We start from the raw sequence: 14,754 nt of genomic DNA on the forward strand, positions 1-14,754 counted from the left end.
GAACTGAAGATGGAAAAGTCGAGGATAAGGGATGATGTGATGAGTTGAAAAATAAAAGGAGAGTAAGTATCCTTGGAGAGAAGAATGTAACTGATAACAAACTCTAAGGAGGAATTTCAAAAATGTTTCTGGGTGCTGGCAGGATCCTTGAGGAGACAAGACCCATTTGGTCTTATAAAAGAGCCATTCACTGGCAGTAACCTTTAGGACTGGTGTTGTAACATCAGTTTTACAAAGGAGTTCTATTCGACAAGCATGTCTTTTATTTCTCTTTTGGAAAATGAAGTTGGCTGGAGGAGCTAGTGAAAATCAGAGGGGGAATTTAACAAAGGCTCTTATTTTATTTGGAGACAGAAATATTCCGAGTTCCACTTTCAGATGACTTACTATTGAGATGTGTTTGACTTCAAACCACTTGAGGATCCCAGGGAAGGTATAGGCAGTCGTATATGTGGTCCTTTCAATCCACATGGTCTGGTGGAAGGAGGGAAAGTGGGAAATGTTGGTCAGTTCCCAGGAAAAAGGGCAAAATTCTCAGGGTTAGTTGAGATTCTATTGGATTTATTTTTTAAATTTTATTTTAAATATTTTTCATGTTATATTAACAAATCTTAATTTTATTTAATATTTCCTATTATTCTATTTTGTATTTACTTTATATTTTATTTATTTAAAGAATTTTTTATTTTATACTGAAACTAACACAATGTTGTTTCAGGTGTATAGCAAAGTGATTCAGCTATACATATACATGTATCTATTCTTTTTCAAATTCTTTTCCCATTTAGGTTATTAGAGAACTGTGAACAAGAGTTCCCTGTGCTATACAGTAGGTTCTTGTCGACTCTCTAGAGATTCTATTTTAAATGCCTCCTTAGTGAATTAGCCCAAAATTTCTACTAAACTTTAAGGATTCGATATATTTAAAGCAGAAAGGAATTCTCTATTAGGTCCCCCTCACTCTTTTTGATGGGAAATTTGAGGTCCAGAGAGGTGTGACATGCTCAAGCCAAGTTCATGGTGGCAGCAGGCTCAGGAGTGGAGCCCAGTTCCTGGATCCCTGGTCTAGAACTTTCCACTGAGAGGACAGCCTGCTGACAGTAACAAGTACATGAACCCTCCACACCAGGGCTGCCATCATTTCTGCTGCAGGTGCTGGCTGGGTGGATAGCCTCCATTTTGGATGTCAATTTCATCTTGTTTCAGAGGTCCAAGTGGTGAACTCACAGCAAACTCATTGTCAGGATCCTTTTCTCCTTTCCGGAACGGCCGAGAATACCTGAACTGCTGCACTTCGTTGGCTCTGTAGTAGCTGGGGAAAGACAGTCACAATGCTGTAGCTTCTTTCTTACAATAAGCACTCCTCCACCAAAACCTGGGGCACATTTCACATGGACTGATAATTCAACTATCCATTGAATTATCTGAACACTGATATAGCCTCCATGATGAAGGCTGGAGGTGGTACAGAACTTGATTTTACTGCACATCTTAATTACTGATGCATCTGTCTCCCAGTTCACAATTTTAAAAGGCATATGGGGCTTCCCTGGTGGCTCAGTGGTAAAGAATCCACCTACAAATGCAGGAGACACAGGTTCCATCCCTGATCTGGGAAGATCCCACATGCTGTGTGGAGCAACCAAGCCCATGCAAAACAACTACTGAGCCAGCACTCCAACAACCAGGAATTACAACTACTGCAACCTATGGGTCCAGCGTCCATGCTCCGCAAGAAGACAGGCCACCACAAAGAGAAGCCCGAACACTGCAAAGAGAGCAGCCTCCACTCACCAGAACTAGAGAAAAGCCCTCAGAGCAAAGAAGACCCAGTACAACCAAAAATAATAATAATAATAAAACTTTGAAAAAAGACTTAAAGTAATTAAAAAAAAAAAACCTGTTAAATAAAATGAACTTATGGCAGCGTTTGTGATCTCATTTGTATAATTTTCTAACAGTTCCATCAGGTCAGCTAGCATTTTAGCTTCTTAAGAAAAGGGACGAGGGCTTCATCATGGGGGAACTCACCAACCAAGCTGAGGTCAGCCACTGCTGACCTGTGACTCCTTTCTGGGTGGAAAAAAGAACTAGGGCATCTGAACTCAAGAGCAAGCTTCCCAATTTCCTACACTGTGCTTGAAAAAAAAATAAAACCCCCAAATTCTACGGGTTACCAGGCTCTTACCTTATACTGAACACGGAATAGACATTTGCTGTGGTCTGAACATTTGGGTCCCCTGCTCATCCCTATGTTGAAACCTTAATGTCCAATGTGATGGTGTTAGGAGATGGGCCTTTGGGTGGTGATTAGCTCATGATGGTGGAGCCCTTGTGAATGGAGTTAGTGCCCATATTAAAAAAGAAGAATCACAGAGCTCCCTCACCCCTCACTCCAGCATGGGAAGACACATTGAGAAAATGAACTATATATGAAGCAGAAGAAGGCCCTTACCAGACACCAAAACTGTTGAGAAATAAATTTCTGGGGTTTATAAGCCTCCTCAGTCTACGGTTGTCTGTTACAGTAGAGCAAACGGATGAAGACAAAAGAAAGTCTTTCAAACGGTAATGAATTTAAGGATTTGGTTTTGATAGACTTCTACATAAAGTATGTGTGAGACACACGGTTCAAAATACCAAAAAAAAGCCCCACTTACTTTAAGATCTGCTCCGGAACTGGTTTATCCTTGTAGTTGGGTGGAAGGCTCATCACTGGCTTGACAGTGAAGCACTGCATGTCTGAGGAGCTCGTTAAGGAAGGGAGAGCCAGGAAGCTGTCACTGCAAAAAGAAGCGCCTTGTCCTCTTGCTTTACCAAAGGAAACGGTACCCACACCAACCACTCCTAAAGGCCAGACCACACTGAAAATGAGGTTCCATTAGGTACTACCGAAATGCCTTAGTAAGTCATAATCCTGGAACCTTTTTTTATCAGACACATGTCAAACCACCTTGCCAGAAGAAAACAGACATTAATGAAATTTCAGGAAAATAGGTGATTAGAAATTATTTTAACTTTCTTTTGGACAAGCATCCATCTGAAATATTCAGACTGCAGAGCCCAGGCAAAAGGAATTTCTTCTATCTTTGGATACCTTAGACTTGAACCTTAGCCTTGGAACTTTTCTGCCTTTACCAACAAAGCTTCCAAACTTACAGTTTTGAAACTGGCACTGGGTCTGGACCTAATATTGTTGTTGTTAAGTTGCTCAGTCGTGTCCAACTCTTTTCAGCCCCATAGACTGCAGTCTTCCAGGCTCCTCTGTCCACGGGACTCTCCAGACAATACTGGGGAGGGTTGCTATTTCCTCCTCCAGGGGATCTTCCCAACAGAGGATCGAACCCATGTCTCTTGCATTGGCAGGCAGGTTCTTTATCACTGAGCCACCAGGGAAGCCCCAGACCTAACACTGACTCCCCATATTTCTCAACATAAAGGCTGCCTTCCACTGACACCAAAAATCACCTGGAGATTTACTCAAAATGCAGAATTAGAATTCACAGCTGGTGAATGAGAATCTCTCCATGGTGATTCTTAAATATAACACAATTTGAGAACCACTGTGTACAGCTATACCTTACAATGTTACAGCTTACAAAGCATTTTCACATAAATTATCTTTTTATCTTGATCTTCACAGAAATGCTATTAAATATTTGTGGAAAAAGTAAGAGTTCAGTTCAGTCACTCAGTCGTGTCCAACTCTTTGTGACCCCATGGACCGCAGCATGCCAGGCTTCCCTGTCCATCACCAACTCCTGGAGCTTGCTCAAACTCACATCCATCGAGTTGGTGATGCCATCCAACTATCTCATCCTCTATCGTCCCCTTCTCCTGCTCTCAATCTTTCCCAGCATCAGGGTCTTTTCCAATGAGTCAGTTCTTCACATCAGGTGGCCAAAGTATTGGAGCTTCAGCATCAGTCCTTCCAATGAATATTCAGCACTGATTTCCTTTAGGATGGACCAGTTGGCTCTCCTTGCAGTTCAAGGGACTCTCAAGAGTCTTCTCCAACACCACAGTTCAAAAGCAGAAATTCTTTACCGCTCAGCTTTCTTTATAGTCCAACTCTCACATCCATATATGTCTACTGAAAAAACCTCTGTCTAGATGGACCTTTGTTGGCCAAGAAATGTCTCTGCTTTTTAATACGCTGTCTTGGCTGGTCATAGCTTTTCTTCCAAGGAGCAAGTGTCTTTTAATTTCATGGCTGCAGTCACCATCTGCAGTGATTTTGGAGCCCCCAGAAATAGTCTGTCGCTGTTTCCATTGTTTCCCCAACTACTTGCCATGCGACTGGACACCATGCTTAGTTTTCTGAAGGCTGAGCTTCAAGCCAGCTTTTTCACTCTCCTCTTTCACTTTCATCAAGAAGCTCTTTAGTTCTTCTTCGCCTTCTGCCATAAGTGTGGTGTCATCTGCACATCTGAGGTTATTGATATTTCTACCGGCAAAGTTAATTCCAGCTTGTGCTTCTTCCAGCCCAGCGTTTCTCATGATGTACTCTGCATATAAGTTAAATAAGCAGAGTGACAATATACAGCCTTGACGTACTCCTTTCCCAATGTGGAACCAGTTGTTGTTCCATGTCTGGTTCTAACTGTTGCTTCTTGACCTGCATACAGATTTCTCAGGAGGCAGGTCAGATGGTTTGGTATTCCCATTTCTTTAAGAATTTTAGGAAAAATTTACGAAGAATTTTCCTAAAATTCTTAAAGAAAATTCTTAAAAAAAACAGAGTTATCCCTTCAGAAAACCAAGGCCTGGAGAAGTTAAGCAACTAGTTAAGATCAGATGGCTATGCAGATATGACTCTGGAATGAGTTCCATGATTCCTGTTTCGACATCAAATCCATAAAGACCTCTTTTCATTGCCACACCAAGGAGGCATCTCAACCATTTTCTGAACCCCCAAACTGAAACCTTTCTTTCCCAAGCATCTACTAAGTGTTAACAGGCCACTACACTTTCCTTTGAAAGACATGTCTGTCAACTGCTCTGTCGTTATTACTGTCCATCTTTCTATAGTAACTGACCACTCTATACCTATAATAATTAACATGTACTGAAATTTTATTATGTGCCAGGCACTGTTCTCCATATTTTACAATCTTTACAAGAACTCCAAGGGGAAGAGTGATTATCACCCCCATTTTCTTGATAAGAAAACTGAGGCACAGAGAAACTGAGCTGCCCAAAGTGACACAGGAAGTGCCGGCGCTGGGACTCGAACCCAGGCAGTTTGCTGCAGAGCGCTCCTTCTTATTTATCTACCATTCCACGCCTGCTCTGGCTCACTGACCTCTTTTAAAAGACAGTAAGTCCTCTAAATATGAACCTTCAAGTTGTGAGCTTTCAAAGATGTGAATGTGCATGGCATGCCATCAACATCAGGCCTGAATGAAATCGCAGCTTGCCCTCCTCTCCTATTGCTGACAGTCTCTCATCTCTACCATCTTCCTCCTCCAATCAGTAACTCTTCTTGCCTATTCACTCGACACCAGTCCCTGTATGCCAGTTGTGGCACTGGACTACTGTACTTTTCAAGGGACTGTAAGATTAAAAGTGTTTTATTTTTGTGTTTGTCTTTTATGTATTATTTGTATGAAAAGTATTATAAACCTATGACAGTGCAGTACCTTAAGGCCAATTATGTTACTTGGGTACCTAGGCTAATGTTTTGGACTTATGAACAAATTGGACTTGCAAATGTACTCTTGGAATGGAACTTGTTCGTATGTGGGAGACTTCCTTTACTGTTCAATTCCATAACATCTCTCATTTTTAAAATGCATGTAACTGTTTTTTTCAGTAAGACATTATACATTACCAAAAGAGAGCTATGTGTCTTTATACAGGATCCAGAATTCAGAACAGGAAGTCTATGTTCTCCCCGGGCTCTGCCTGTGACTATACCACACGTCCTTCCATACTCAAGATTTGCTTCTCATCTCTCTCTTTCAGTTACATCAGAGCCCTGAGCTAAGGACATTAGGGTCCCGAAGCTTTTATGCAGAACGGGACACTGAGTCAGGATGGCTAAATGAGTCTGAGGACAGCACCTACCTGCATGCAGGCACAGGGCTGAACCCTCACCTTCTCTGGCTGGGCTGGGGCCGTCGCAGGCTCCAGAGCCCCTGGGCAGGGACTTCCCTGGTGGTTCAGTGGCTAAGACTCCACACTCCCGACGCAGGGGGACTGGGTTTGATCCCTGCTTGGGGAACTAGATCCCAAGTGCTACAACTAAGAGCTTGCATGCCACCAGCTAAAGATCCCATGTACTGCAGCCAAGACCTGACCAAGCCAAATAAATCAGTAAATAATAAACCTTAAAAAAAAAAAAAAAAAAAAGGAAGAAGAGCCTCTAAGCTGTGGTCCGAGACAAGGATACACTGCTTGGGGGAGGACTTGACATCATCTCCTGGGGGGGTGGTGCTGGTCATCTTCTCAGCGTTGGGAAACTGGGTCAGCAGCCGCAGGCTGAAGTCTTCTCGCCTCTCATACTCCTTCCCCCGGTAGATGAAGATCTTGTTCTGCATGTCAGGACAAGCAAGAAGAATTAAACATGAACAGAACAGTGAAGGGCAACTGGGGATTCAAGTCTCAAGGAAGTCATTGTCCTCCCCAGGCTAAGTGCAACCCCTCCCTCGCCACCATGTTCTCACTGAACACTTACTACGTGCTCACAGCAACCATCTGAAAGAGCTCACAGTTTATTTGGGGAGTTAAGTCAAAATGCTTCTTAAGAGGGTGCCTTAGGATGATAACTCATGTGCAAGGTCTACACTGATCCACAAGGAGAGAAGGAGTTTGCACCCTATAGGAAATTCACGATGTCACTGGGCATGCTGCTTAGTTTAGCTGGTATTTCTCATGGCAAGAAAACGAAAGAATGAAGGGCATTCACGTACACTGAAGTGCAAGCTCCTTTCTCATTCCCTAGCTTACTGGATCTTACTTTCTCATCATGATCGAGTAAGTTAGGGTGAGCGACCCTGCCTCAGAGAGCTCGGAAGTGCAAACAAGATCAACCAACAGATTAGGTGGGAACAGAGAATAAGATTAATCGACAGCCAGTCCCAAGCCAATCCTGGAGATGGCTGTGGATGACATCATCAAGGTCTCATAGACAAGAACTGCTCTCAATACTAGTCTTTCCACTCCAAACTGCAGCTTTTTTCCCTTTAATAAAATTAATAAAATTGAATTTTTTGGAAAAGAAATTTGTGAGGTCCCAGACACAGAAGAAATTTGCCTCACAGCTCTTGCAATTTCAGCTGTCACTGTTTTGATGATTCCTGCTCCTCTCATTGTCACAAAGATGAATACTTAGCTTAGAATTTAAAGCATACATGTGCTGTGGTATGTTGTGTGTTCAGTCACTCTGTCGTGTCTGACTCTTTGCAACCCTGTGGACTGTAGCCCACCAGGCTCTGCTGTCCATGGAATACTCCAGGCAATAATACTGGAGTAGGTTGCCATTTCCTTCTCCAGGGGATGTTCCCGACCCAGGGACTGAACCCATATCTCCTGCACAATCTGCAATGCAGTTAGATTCTTTACCACTGAGCCACTGGGTAAGCCCCACACGTGATCCATTTTTAACTAAAATCTGGGCCCATACTATCCTGTAAAATGTTTCTTAAAAATCACTAGTCCAGATGAATGGATAAAGAAGATGTGGTACATATGTACAATGGAACATTACTCAGCCATAAAAAGGAACAAAATTGGGTCGTCTGTAGAGAAGTGGATGGACCTCGAGACTGTCATACAGGGTGAAGTCAGTCAGAAACAGAGAAACAAATACCGTATGTTAACACACAGATGTGGAATATATGGTACAGATGAACCTATCTGCTGACATAGAGAACAAATAGATGGACACCACAGGGGGAAGGGGAAGGAGGATGGACTGAAAGACTGTGAGTGACATATACATATCTGGGCTGATACTGACATATAAAATAGGTAACTAATGAGCCTGCTGAATGGCACAGGGAACTCTCCTCAGTACTCTGGAGTGATATACACGGGAACAGAAACTAGAAAAGAGGGGATGTGTTTATACGTACGGCTGATTCACTGTACGGTACAGCAGAAACTAGGACAACATTGTAAAGCAACTAGACTCCAATAAGAAAATAAATCGGGAGAAAAAATTTAAGAAGTCACTTGTACAGTCATACACTAAACATGGATCGAGCAAATGAGATCTGCTAAATGCCAGGGGTAAAATGCTAACCATGCTCTGGTGGAAAGAAATGGAGAACAAGTTAAATGAGTAAGTTAATAAAATAATTTCGGTAATTTAAGCACCTTGAAGGCAATACACCTCTAGGCCCAACAGAGGTGGGCCGGGAAAACTGCCCAGTCTTTTGGAATTGATGATTAAACGTTTCCAAGCTGGGAGAGATTTATGTGACTGATGTTGCATTATGCTATTTCATCATTCAGGCAGAATTACGGTGAGCTAGGGACTGGAGTGTAAGAAATCAGGAAGGGCATGACAACTGTGGAGAAAACCAGACAGGCAGAGGCTCAGCACAAAGGTGCTCAACCTGAAGCAGAGGGTTTCAAGGCACACCTGGGACTTGACTGGATAGAGACGGAAGGACAGGGTTAGATGAGAAAAGGAGAGAAGAGGAGAACCAGGCAAAAAGTACTGAGTACAGGGAGAAGAAACGTTCCTGAGACTTCCTGGGGGTTCAGTGCTTAAGAATCCGCCTGTTGAGGCAGGGGACATGGCTTCAGGACCTGGTCGGGGAAGATCCCACATGCCGTGGAGCAACTAGGCCTGCGCATCACAGCTCCTGAGCTGGTGCTCCACAATAAGCAAAGTCGCCGCAAAGAAGCCCACGCGCCGCAGTGAAGAGCAGCCCCTGCTCACTGCAGCTAGAGAAAGCTTGACAGCAGCAACCGAGAGCCATCACAGCTAAAAATACACCATTTTTTTAAAAAAGAAGGGTGTCTGGGTGTGTTAGAATATGAAAGGCTTTGAAAGACAGGTCAATGGTCCAAAGGTTGGGAATCGCTGGAGGTTCTGATAGGAAGGAACAATGTGATGAAGGAAGAAGTGCCGTCAGCCTAATGTGTCCAGCTGTAGGGAACTGCGGCAGGAGTCCACGGGAGAAAGAGAAGCTGAGGGATCTGGTGCTGGAGTCTGTGGTGTTTGGTAGAAAGCAGAGATGGGGGAGTGGGTGAGAATTCTCAGATGACAGCCTCGGAGCAGGAAGGACGGTGGTGCAGTGACAGAAACAGATGTGAAGGAGGCCTGCTGGGGGCCAGGGGAGAGGATGGGAAATTTATACATTCTGAGCCTGGAGAAATACTCCATAACACAGAAGGGCATTTAGGTTACATCATTCATGTGGATTCTCTATTTTTCAGGACACGTCAACAACACACAACATCTACAAACTCCTATACAGTTCAGAAGAACTCCCATCTAATATTCATTTCATTTTCAAATCAGCCCTGCAATGTGGACCTTATTTTCCTAATGTCCAGGTCAGAAAACCAAGACTTGATGGTTATATGATTTGATTAAAATCACAGGTACTCAAAAGATGATTCAGACTCTTTCAACTTGAAAGTCTAGACTTCTTATTTTCACTGAATCACTGCCGCCATTAAGTTTACAACCATGATTCCACGTGAAATAATAACCATATGTAATGAGTGTACTAGCTATCAGTATCTTATGTGTTAGTCACTTAGTTGTGTCCAACTCTTTATGACCTCTATGGATCGTAGGCCACCAGGCGCCACCGTCATGGAATTCTCCAGGCAAGAATATTGGAGTGGGTAGCCATTTCCTTCTCCAAGGGATCTTCCTGACCTAGGGATCACAAGCTGTCTCTCGCATTGCAGGCCAATTCTTTACCAGCTGAGCCACCACGGAAGCACCAATAATACTGGAATGGATTGCCACTGAACTGGGCAGCCATTCCCTTCTCCAGAGCATCAAGAATGACAGCAAATTTAAGACCAGAACCTACGGCCAGGCTCCATCCCAGATCCCCTACTCTTGCTTCCCTCAGTCCAGTCGCTCAGTCAGGTCCGACTCTTTGCAACCCCAAGGACTGCAGCATGCCAGGCTTCCCTGTCCATCACCAACTCCCAGAGTGTGCTCACACTTATGTCCATCGAGTTGGTGATGCCATCCAACCATCTCATCCTCTGTCATCCCCTTCTCCTCCTGCCCTCAATCTTTCCCAGTATCAGGGTCTTTTCCAGTGAGTCAGTTCTTCACATCAGGTGGCCAAAGTATTGGAGTTTCAGCTTCAACATCAGTCCTTCCAATGAACACTCAGGACTGATCTCCTTTAGGATGGACTGGTTGGATCTCCTTGCAGTCCAAGCGACTCTCAAGTCTTCTCCAACACCACAGTTCAAAAACAGAAATTCTTTGGCGCTCAGCTTTCTTTACAGTCCAACTGTCACGTCCATCCATGACTACTGGAAAAACCATACCTCTGACTAAACGGACCTTTGTCGGCAAAGTAATGTCTCTGCTTTTTAATACGCTATCTTGGCTGGTCATAGCTTTTCTTCTAAGGAGCAAGTGTCTTCTAATTTCATGGCTGCAGTCACCATCCGCAGTGATTTTGGAGCCCCCCCCCAAAAAAAGTTTATCACTGTTTCCATTGTTTCCCCATCTATTTGTCATGAGGTGATGGGACTGAATGCCATGATCTTAGTTTTTTGAATGTTGAGTTTCAAGCCAGGTTTTCCCTCTCACACTTTCATTAAGAGGCTCTTTAGTTCCTCTTCACATTCTGCCATAAAGGTGGTGTCATCTGCATACCTGAGGTTACTGATATTTCTCCCAGCAACCTTGATTCCAGCTTGTGCTTCATCCAACCTGGCATTTCACATGATATAATTTGCCCATAAGTTAAACAAGCAGGGTGACAATATACAGCCTTGACATGCTCCTTTCCCAATTTGGAACTAGTCTGTTGTTCCATGTACGGTTCTAACTGTTGCTTTTTACCTGCATACAGATTTCTCTGGAGGCAGGTCAGGTGGTCTGGTATTCCCATCTCTTTAAGAATTTTCCACAGTTTATTGTGATATATACAGTCAAAGGTATTGGTGTAATCAATAAAGCAGAAGTGGACGTTTTTCTGGAACTCTCTTGTTTTTTTGATGATCCAATGGTTGTTGGCAATCTGATCTCTCGTTCCACTGCCTTTTCTAAATCCAGCTTGAAAATGTGGAAGTTCATGGTTCTCATACTGAACCAAACCTGGTTTGGAGAATTTTGAGAATTACTTTGCTAGTGTGTCAGATGAGTGCAACTCTGTGGCAGTTTGAGCATTCTTTGGCATTGTCTTTCTTTGGGATTGGAATGAAAACTGACCTTTTCCAGTCCTGTGGACACTGCTGAGTTTGCCAAATTTGCTGGCATATTGAATGTAGCACTCTCACAGCATCATCTTTTAGGATTTGAAAGAGCTCAACTGGAATTCCATCACCTCCACTAGCTTTGTTCATAGTGATGCTTCCTAAGGCCCACTTGACTTTGCATTCCAGGATGTCTGGTTCTAGGTGAGTGATCACACCATCATGGTTATCTGGGTCATGATGATCTTTTTTGATTAATTCTTCTGTATATTCTTGCCACCTCTCCTTAGTAACTTCTGCTTCTGTTAGGTCCATACCATTTCTGTCCTTTACTGTGCCCATCTTTGCAATGAAATGTTCCCTTGGTATCTCTAATTTTCTTGAAGAGATCGCCAGTCTTTCCCATTCTGATTTTTCCTCTATTTGTTTGCACTGATCACTGAGGAAGGCTTTCTTATCTCTTCTTGCTCTTCTTTGGAACTCTGCATTCAAATGGGTATATGCTTCCTTTTCTGCTTTGCCTTTAGCTTCTCTTTTCTCAGCTATTTGTAAGGCCTCCTCAGACAACCATTTTGCCTTTTTGCATTTCTTTTTCTTGGGGATGGTCTTGATCACTGCCTCCTATACAATGTCAAGAACCTCTGTCCACAGTTCTTCAGGCACTATATCAGATCTAATTCCTTGAATCTATTTGTCACTTCCACTGTAAGGGATTTGATTTAGGTCATACCTGAATGGTCTAGTGGTTTTCCCAACTTTCTTCAATTTAGGTATGAATTTGGCAATAAGGAGTTCATGATCCGAGCCATAGTCAGCTCCCAGTCTTGTTTTTGCTGACTGTATAGAGCTTCTCCATCTCTGGCTGCAAAGAATACAATCAATCTGATTTCAGTACTGACCTTCTGGTAATGTCTATGGGTACAGTCTTCTCTTGTTTTGTAAGACGGTGTTTGCTATGACCAGTGCGTTCTCTTGGCAAAACTCTGTTAGCCTTTGCCTTGCTTCATTCTGTACTCCAACGCCAAATTTGCCTGTTACTCCAGGTATCTCTTGGGCTTCCCTGGTGGCTCAGAGGTTAAAGCATCTGCCTGCAATGCGGGAGACCGGGTTCAATACCTGGGTCAGGAAGATCCCTGGAGAAGGAAATGGCAATCCATTCCAGTATCCTTGCCCGGAGAATCCCATGGAAGGAGGAGCCTGGTAGGCTACAGTCCACAGGGTCGCAAAGAGTTGGAAACAACTGAGCAACTTCACTTTCACTTTCTTTCAGGTATCTCTTGACTCCCTCGTCAGCCTTATCCACAACCAGGGTTAATGACGTGTAAATAACCCACCATCTTTTATATCCAGCCTGGAGCTTTCCTTTGCGTTCCAGATCCACATTATTAAATTGTTCACTCATACTTTTTTGGATGTTTCAAATCTACCTCACATGGAGTATGACCAAAATCAAACCATTACAACCTGAAAAGATGCCAAAAACCCCTCTGCGAGGCGGCACCCACAGCTCTCTGAGCCTGTTCTATACCTGCCCTGTGTTCTTCATGTGCTTCTCCAGCCTCATGGCTACAGACCTGCTGTTCTCACTCTCTGGCCCCTCATGAGAGCTGCCTGGCTTATTCCCTCACTTCTTTCAGGGTTTGACTCCAATGGCACATTCTTGCTTCAGTCTTTCCTGTTCACTCTGTTTAAAATTGCAACTCCAGGGACTTCCCTGGTGGTCCAGTGGCTAAGATTCTGCGCTCCCAATGTGAGGGGCCCGGGTTCCATTCCTGGTCAGTGAACTACAGTCCACCTGCTGCAGCTAAAGAATCTGCATGCTGCAACTAAGACCCAGCACAGACAAACAATAATTTAAAAAAAAAAGACTGCAACTCCACCCCATCACCAGTCTCTCTATTCACTTCCCCTGACATATTTTCTCTACAATACTTGCTGAGTGTCTACCCTGTCTGAGGCATTGTTCTAGCCCATCTGACATACTCAATATTTTACTTACCCACCTTAGTAATTTTTTAGTTACTTGTCCCTCCAGAATATAAGCTCTACAATTTCAGGGAGTTGGGTTTGTTTTGGACTCTGCCCCCAGGCCTGTGGGCTTCCCCTGTGGCTCTGACGGTAACGTATCCACGTGCAGTGCAGGAGACCTGGGTGCCAGCCCTGGGTCGGGAAGATCCCCAGAGAAGGGAATGGAAGCCCATTCCAGTATTTTTGCCTGCAGATTTCCATGGACTGAGGAGCCTGGCAGGCCACAGTCCCCAGGGCTGCAATGAGTCTGACACTACTGAGCACACATGCCCAGGCCTGTATGACAGCAAGCACCACAGTAAAAGATCAATAAATATTTATTCAATGAGTGGATTCACTCTCCTCCATACTCTGTCCTTTCCCAGTGCTGCTATCTTAGTGGATGGCTCTGCTGCCCCAGCAATTATGAGACCAGAGAGCAAGCAGTCGTTCTTACCATGTCCCTCTTTTTCTCACCCTCATCCCATCAGTCATCAAATACTGTTACTTCATCTCCATGACGCTCATCTTTCCACTTCTCTCTAAAGCCACTTCCCAAGGCTGGCTGTCATCTCTTCCCTGAATATCTGCCATGGTCTATATGCACATCCCATCTATACTCCATACCAAAGCCAGATGACCTCGTCAACACAAAAAATGGGCACTGGCTCCCCACGGCTCTCAGGATGCTGACAAAACAGGATGTGGAACCCCAAAGCCCGACACGCTCTTCCCATGCTTCCTGTCTCATCTCCCCTGCCCACTTCTGAGTCCCTCTTCCCACAGCACTGGTCTGTCACTTCCAGCGCCTGCCACACTCTTGCCTGCTCCTTCCTCTGCCTGGAATGCTTTTTCTCACCCCGTCACCTCCTTAATTCCCAGTTCATCTTTCAAATCACAGCTGAAGCAGAAGTTTTCTGGGAAGTCTTTCCTGACTCAAAAAAAAGTAGGTATAACTGACACAGTAAAATCTACCCCCTTAGTGTAAAAGTCTGCCGGTTGTGACAGACATAACCACAACTACAGTTAGGATACGGAATGGTTTCATCACCATCAAACATTTCCCTGTGTTTCTCTGTAGGTCAAACTTCCCCCTGGCTCCAATTACCAGATAACCACTGACCTGTTTTCTACCCCTAGAGAAAGTACTGACTTTGTCAAAATGCCATATAAATAAAATCACAGAATATGTAGGTTTTAAGGTCAAACTGCTTTTACTCAGCACAATGCATCTGAGATTCATCCCCGTGGTGTGCATATCAGGAGCTTACTCCTTTTCTTTCTTCAGCAGTATTCTACCGCATGGCTATCCCTCACTTTGTTGATCCCTTCAGCAGCAGCTCAGGGACTTCTGGGCTGTATCTAATCTTTAGTGATTATGAGTAACTGTGC

The 14,754-nt window shown here is 43.9% G+C and overlaps 1 protein-coding gene across 2 annotated transcripts in view; it reads right to left on the reverse strand.

Moving 5' to 3' along the window:
- Positions 1–14,754, reverse strand: part of DOCK5 (dedicator of cytokinesis 5) — a 275,156-nt gene that overhangs the window by 24,473 nt on the left and 235,929 nt on the right. For both annotated transcript variants that reach the window (XM_061163865.1, XM_061163866.1), the window contains 4 exons: positions 6,395–6,536; positions 2,661–2,742; positions 1,228–1,312; positions 388–474 (listed from right to left, as the gene is read on the reverse strand). In XM_061163865.1, the coding sequence (XP_061019848.1) occupies positions 388–474; positions 1,228–1,312; positions 2,661–2,742; positions 6,395–6,536 (396 nt within the window). The remainder of the gene's footprint in view (positions 1–387; positions 475–1,227; positions 1,313–2,660; positions 2,743–6,394; positions 6,537–14,754) is intronic.

Source organism: Dama dama, chromosome 16 (assembly GCF_033118175.1).
Source record: "Dama dama isolate Ldn47 chromosome 16, ASM3311817v1, whole genome shotgun sequence".
Taxonomy (NCBI): Eukaryota; Metazoa; Chordata; class Mammalia; order Artiodactyla; family Cervidae; genus Dama; species Dama dama.